At 48.1% G+C, this 6,910-nt stretch overlaps 1 protein-coding gene across 8 annotated transcripts in view; it reads right to left on the bottom strand.

Moving 5' to 3' along the window:
• Nucleotides 1-3,473: 3,473 nt before the first annotated feature.
• Nucleotides 3,474-6,910, bottom strand: part of DNMT3B (DNA methyltransferase 3 beta) — a 41,122-nt gene continuing 37,685 nt past the window's right edge. For 5 of the 8 annotated variants that reach the window (XM_060615363.3, XM_078444157.2, XM_078444155.2 and 2 more), the window contains 3 exons: nucleotides 6,361-6,430; nucleotides 5,488-5,606; nucleotides 3,474-3,906 (listed from right to left, as the gene is read on the bottom strand). In XM_060615363.3, the coding sequence (XP_060471346.1) occupies nucleotides 3,765-3,906; nucleotides 5,488-5,606; nucleotides 6,361-6,430 (331 nt within the window). In that variant the 3' untranslated portion in view covers nucleotides 3,474-3,764. Of the gene's footprint in view, nucleotides 3,907-5,487; nucleotides 5,607-6,360; nucleotides 6,431-6,910 lie in introns of those variants that run through there. The other 3 variants (XM_060615406.3, XM_060615377.3, XM_078444160.2) reach the window with 2 other exon arrangements.

Here is a 6,910-nt window from a genome sequence, read left to right as displayed (position 1 = left end):
CAGATCAGGAAAGGGCTTCTAATCCTGCCTTGAATGAGGGCAAAGAAGGCTTCCTGGGAGAGTAAGAACTGGAGGACTAGTTTGGCAAGGAGGCTGTTCCGGACAGCATGTGCAAAGACTCAGAGTAAATATCACCAACTCCAGTAATGCCCACCTGTTTCCCTTCTGCGATGCTGAGACCTCAGGATGAACCAAGGCTCAGAGAGGACACTAGGTTATAAGGCCTGAAACACTGGGATTTATGCATGGCTCTGTATATTTCACAAGTTTCAAAAATAAATAACCAAGGGCAATGCATGGTTCTAGAATGGATACTGGGGGCGCCTGGGTGGCTCAGTCGGTTAAGCGGCCCACTTCGGCTCAGGTCATCATGATCTCGCGGTCCGTGAGTTCGAGCCCTGCGTCGGGCTCTGTGCTGACAGCTCAGAGCCTGGAGCCTGCTTCGGATTCTGTGTCTCCCTCTCTCTGACCCTCCCCCGTTCATGCTCTGTCTCTCTCTGTCTCAAAAATAAATAAACGTTAAAAAAAAAAATTAAATATTACAAAAAAAAAAATAGAATGGATACTGGATCAGAAAATATATTTCTGCAAGATCCCTTCCACGGGACTCTGGGGTGCCAGATCCCAAAGCCACCCCCGTCAATTCTCCCTAACAAGGAGCAAGGGGACCCTAACATGATCGAGGGGCGGGGGGGGTGGGGGTGGTGATGAACACAACTTGAACACAAGATGTTGTTGCATCATCAGCCCAGCACCCGGGGGGTTATTGCCCTGCTCTTCCTTAAGACTTTAATACACGAATAAATATCGGATGTCACCATCACTACCAGCACCCAGGCATTAACACTGCGTTGACTAGTGGCTTTTGTTATCACAAAGCCATCCAGTACACATGAGGGCTTACTACATGTCAGGCACCAGACAAAGCTCTTTACCCAGATCATGCCTTTGAACACCCACAGCAGCCCTAGGAAGTGGACAGGATTTATGCTCCTTACCTGCTAAAGATGTTATCTTCCTGGATAGAGCTCCAGACAACTGGAAGACTGTTCCAGAAAAGGCCTACAGGTAACACGAGGTCCAACCCCTTCCCCAGATCAGAATGTTCGTCGCATTTTCCCCCTTGCCGTCGGGCCAGGGATCGTGTAGACACCAACCTAGCCCCCCATCTCGTTTAAAGAACAGCTCTGACAGCCCCTCCAAAGCCAACCCCCAACCTGCCCCACAAATGGACCAGGCCACCCAAGAGCACCTCACCTGGAGGGCTAGTCCACCTCCTCTCTTGGGGATTCGAGGCCGGGGCTGTTTATTTCGCTTCATTCTGCCCTGGTATTCGGTGCAGCACTGCACACGAACCCAGCTTAATAGGGCAGCCGAGTCCCCTGGGACCTCAACACCTCAGGAGTGCCAGCCCGCTTGCTAATTGCCAACTGTCTCACCATGGTGTCTTGCAAAACGTTTCTCATCCCCCATTCCAACAGTGGCCTTAATAAGGCCCACAACAACAGTCATGGAGGTGGCCAGGACTAGAACACTTTTTACAGGAAGAGGCTTATAGTTGCCACGTGCAGCTGATGTTCAATTGACTCATTGCATGTGCAGCCGTTTACAAACCTTTTTCCCTCGGCAGGCATCAGCTGACCAAGATGAACCTCGGGAGAGGCACTGAAATTTTTCACTGGCTCCTAGTCCCTGACCAAAGGCTAGATCTAGTAGCTCTAGTGATAGGACTAAGGCATGATGGGCTGGGGTATTGGAACACCTGGCTGGCCGGCTGGGAAAGTCCTGCAGAGCAATGGGGATACTCTACCCAAAGAGGTGCGGCCACAGGTTAGATTCCTAGGGCCATTACCGTGAGTCCTGTGACTGAACAGGACAACTTGGGAGTAGTGCGTCCGGGTGCAAGGGATTCCAACCAAGGTGTAGAGAACTGGCAGAAGCAGCCTTCGGATTCTGGAGTCCTTAATCATCTTGATCAGCTACCCAAGAGCTATAAGAAACAGCCTGGAGGGGTGCTTGGGTGGCTCAGTCCATTGAGTGTGACTGTTGACTTTGGCTCAGGTCATGATCCCAGAGTACTGGGACTGGGCCTGGCATCAGCAACAGGCTTGAGTGTGGAGCCTGCTTAGGAGTCTCTCTCCCACTCTCCCTGGCTTGCATTCACTCTCACTTCTACACTGTGCTTGCTACGTGAACCAAGGGCCTACTTCGACTCCCACCTATTCCACTGGAATCAGGCCCTCCCACGTCCCACCCATCTGACCTGCAAAAGAAGGGACACCAGACTGTTAGAGAAATACTGATTTTAATTCAACATAAGGTAAACTCTAGGCATCTGTCATTTTTCAGCCTAAAAATTAGCAAGACTGTTGAAACAAGGCACAATTTTCCCCCATACTTGTTACGTGGCTCCAGTTACAAAAAAAAAAACTTTTTATGAAAATGTTAAAACATAAAAATAGAAGTCTGTGATTTTAAAAAAAAGTGTATAAAAAAATTCCCACAAAACCTGTCAACGTTGTTCCTTATTCTACAAAATAGCACCAGTAAGAAGAGTAAAAGGTGTTAAAAACCATTACGACAGCATTTCTGAAATGCAGGTTTCCCGACCTCCCATTCCCCCTAAAAACAACTTCTCATGGAATACAAAAGGACTTTAAAATCTCTGGAAGGAGGGTCGAGCTTTTATTGCAGTTTCCCCCTGCAATCTCTTAGATGAGGGGAGAGTGCAGGGAATGTGCTTGTGCCCCGGCTGTCATTGCTTCTCAGTTTAGAAAAAGGCTGAGGAATTGGGGTATCCTACTTCTAATGTGGAGACCTGTGCCTGCAGAGTAGTCTGGAAGGGTGCGTTTTGGGGGTGGGCAGGGATGTCTTACCTAAGCCTACTCCTTTGTTCCCTTCTAGTGGGGAAGAGGGAGATAGCGAGAAGCCATACCTGTCCGCATAATATGTGGCAATTTATACCCAGCCCACCCCTTCCTGAGCTCCCCGGAGGGTTCTATTGCAGTCACTGGGAGGGATATCGCTAAGGGTGGTCCTCCCTGTGGGTCTGTGGGGGGGGGAAAATAGCCCTGAATGTGATGATGAGGTCATCCCTGCTGAAATCATCATCATTACAGAAAATACTCTACACGGGCCCTGACAGCGGGTCCCAGCCCTTTATACTGAGGCCAGGGGAATGTGCTAGGGAAAATTCAAGAACGACATAGACATCATCTCCTCTTCTGCTAGCCCTAGGAAGAAAAACATCCAGGGCCCTTAAAATGTCCCTTAGCTACATGTCTACCACTGCAGTCCTGGGAAACAAGGAGCCGCAGATGTTTTTTAAAAATCATAGTCTTGGCATAACTGTCTTGGGTGATTTTTCAGCATTAACCTGAGTATTGGAGGGCTGTTGGCACTGTGGTTTTGGTATCTTAGCCATTGTTTCTCTGAGCGGTAAACCCGGGAGGGGAAAAAAAAAAAAAAAAAAAAAAAAAAAAAAAAAAACCCATCTTACTACCTACTTCAAGTTTTAAAAATTTTAGAAGACAAAATGAGCACCGTGTTTGGCCACTCCTAGCAGCCAGGTCTGAATTGTGCACAAGGAGGCAGCACCTCAGGCTTTCCCTGCCAGGAGGGGGTCGCACGGCTCTTCTCCTGCCAAGGATAGGTGGCGCACCCCACAACGCGGAGCAGAGGAAGGGCAGAGCTGAGGCTGTACCTCCTGGGTCCTGGCTCTGCCCCACATGCCCCAGTGCTCCTGGGCTCAGGGTGCCTGGGGGCTATTCACAGGCAAAGTAGTCCTTCAGGGGGGCGAAGAGGTGTCGGATGACAGGCACACTCCAGGACCTCCCAAGCAGCTTCTGGCGGGCACCACGGCCCATGTTGGACACATCCGTGTAGTGTACAGGAAAGCCGAAGATCCTGGCGGGAGGCACCAGAGTACAAAGACAGGGAATCAGAAGCGCCCGCCTCCACCACGCTTAGCACGTCTGGAAGATCTTAAACGTGAACAGTATGGCACTGTTCTTTCTGCCCTTTATCCCATCAGGTCAACCAGGCCTGCACATGAGCCCTCTCTTGACCCCCAGAGGTCAGGCCCACCGGTTCTTCAGCACACGAGGGCAGGGTTCCTCTATGAGGATGTCTGTTTTGTGCATACCCAAGCCTTAGCACTGTACTCCTGGTGCACAGCTGGTGCTCAGTGGACCTTTCCCATAAGAATGAGTGAAAAAATGAATGGATGGATGAGTGAATGCATGCCAAGAAAGCCAGACAGCAAGCAAAGAGACATGTATCTGCCTTCAAACCACAAGATGAGAAAAGTTAGGCAATCTCCCTAATAAGAAATAAGGACACTTGCAGAAATGGATCAGCATGTGCTCAAATAATTAACCGTGACTACATTGACTTATCCTGCATTTTCTCTCTTCAAAGCCAGTTGTTAGATCAGGGTCCAAGCTGGACGTAACGCAGGTGGCAACCAAATATACCAAGAGCTTCCTCTATGGGATTCTACCAGGCCTGGTGAGAGGCTACAGATACACTGGACCTCAGTCTTTCCTGGCTTTACAAACTAACACCTTTAGTGTGCACACCAATGGGCCAATGGCTGAATGGGTTTTAAGAAACCTGCCAGAGATGTAACACCTTAGGCTTCTGTCTTGTTTAGCCTATAAACGACAGCCATCTGCACCAGCCCCCGTATCACAGAGCCAGCCCAGCATGTTAGGTTTAGGTCTCAAAATACACAATAACCCACGAGATGAATGGCAAGAATACCCACCAGTTTCTTTCTACAAATCAGAACTTAACTTTAATACTAAGAAAACTATTGTTCAATCAAATCAGAAATAAAACCAGCTGTAGGACTGAACTAACTGGAATAAAAGTACTCTTATCAAATCCTTGAGACACAGCCAAAAATGTAAAAAGGAATATTCACAGCCCTTCCTACATTTTGAATAAGGGAAAACAAAAGAAAAAAAAAATTGAAACCAGAATAGGAGAATTGAAATCCAAGAGCTAGTTTTTTGAATCAAAATAGTTTAACTACCAACTTAGCCAAGTAAATGGAAGAAGATGACAGACTGTGGCTAAGTAGGAATCAGCTTTAGAACCAACAACTTGGCCGAAGGGATCTTCTCAGAAAGACCAATGGCAAGTCAATGGGGTTTTCTTTAGCTGGTTCCTCATACATTCTGGAACCCCAACCTGTTGGGGGAGGTAAATGCCAGGGCAGCACAGCCAGAACACAGAGAGATGGTGCCGTCTAATGACCTCATGTTTCAGATTCCTCACCACCACCACCCTTCTGTGATTTCTGCCAGGAAAATCAGCACTAACGCTGAAAAGGTATTATTCCCAGCCCCAGGAACATAGGTCAGGGAGACCGTGCAGAAGTAAGGCAAGCGCCTGGCCATTTGTCCTGCCATCCTTAACCACGTATTCTTCCCCTTTCTCTCTGCCTGTGGGATTTCCCTCTTCACGTGCAGTCCTGCTCACCTTTCTAGCTCAGTGCACCACAAAACATCTTCTTTGCCATTCATGACAACAGGGAAAAGTTGGTTTTTCCCCTGTCTGATCGAGTTCGACTTGGTGGTTATTGTCTGTACTTTCTTTAACTGGAGAACAAAACGACATCATGGAGTGAGCACAGAATGAAGGATTGGGGTCAAGTCAAGGCTCAAAAGCACCTAGGGAAGATGCAGGAGGGAAGGCAGGTGTGGGAGAGAGGGGGGCAGGGATGGGCTCACAGAGGGAATGAGAAAAGGAGAGCTGGAAGGGCAAGAACATTTTGTGTTTCCCACAAACACCAAGAAGTTAATGAACATGAAGGACCAGCCTCACAGAGAACAGCAGATAAACAAAACAGTGACCATGAATGAGATCACATGGGGGCCATGAAAACACCAGAGTTATTGACCAAGCAGGATTAAGCAAAAGTAAAAAACCCACCCAGATTGTAGAGAATGGCCCACTGGGTTTTGAAGGAATGAAACTTAGCTTGATATAAACATTACATTTATGGAGGTCTTGTAATTAACTATGACTTAACAGCAGACATTTCTTTTTTTTGGCAAAGGTAGGATTAGTTGTTACTAGGAGGACGAGCTGAAATAATCTGTGTCTCTATTCACAATTGGAAAGTCTAGTTGCCTTTTCTCATGGTGATTATTTGTTTATCAAGAACCTCTCCTACCCTTGTGCTTAAAGACTGGAGAGAGCAATGTGATGTGGTGAAAGAGGCCCAGCACCAGGGGGTCATGTGGGGGGCGGGAGGGGAGGGGTAGCAGGAACAAACTGGACACCACGGTCAAGTCCTCGCTTGGAGGTCACCAAGTGTGTTTCCAGAGACCATTTGTTAGAACATCTTACCTTTGCTGTCCTATTGAACTCCAAGCAGTCCTGCAGCTCGAGTTTATCATTCTTTGATGCTATCACGGGCCTGAGAACATCCAAAACCCATTACTTTCTACCAACTATAAAGGGGCCTCGGCTAGGCGCTCCCCAAGGTGGGAGTGAGGGCCAAAGACTGCAAAATGAGCTCTGGCAGTGAACTTGCTACAAATTCCTGATAAAAAAAAATGAGCCGCACAAGAGCACATGACTCTGCAACAAAGCTATGGACAGACTAGCCCCTTGAAGAGGCAGCCCAATGTCCCAGAGCAAATGCTCCCCATTTCTAAATTTTAATATTAGGCAGAGCTCTCCCCTGAGAGCAGGATGAGGGAAAGCACACTGGAAAAAGTCAGGAAACCCTTCCAGTCCAGCCCCAACTGTTCACTGGCTGAGTGACCTTGAGCAAGTTAGGCCCCCTCTCTGCGCTTCATCAGGAACTTGGGTTAGGTCTTTGTGGGTCTACTCGTTACAACTAGCACATCGAACCCATGATTTGGTGGCTTACACTGGGGGGTGGTTGGGGCCT

Source organism: Panthera onca, chromosome A3, assembly GCF_046562875.1.
Source record: "Panthera onca isolate mPanOnc1 chromosome A3, mPanOnc1 haplotype 2, whole genome shotgun sequence".
In the NCBI taxonomy this organism is placed as follows: Eukaryota; Metazoa; Chordata; class Mammalia; order Carnivora; family Felidae; genus Panthera; species Panthera onca.
Note: the sequence above shows the minus strand (reverse complement) of the source record. Positions and strands in the feature narration are given on the sequence as shown.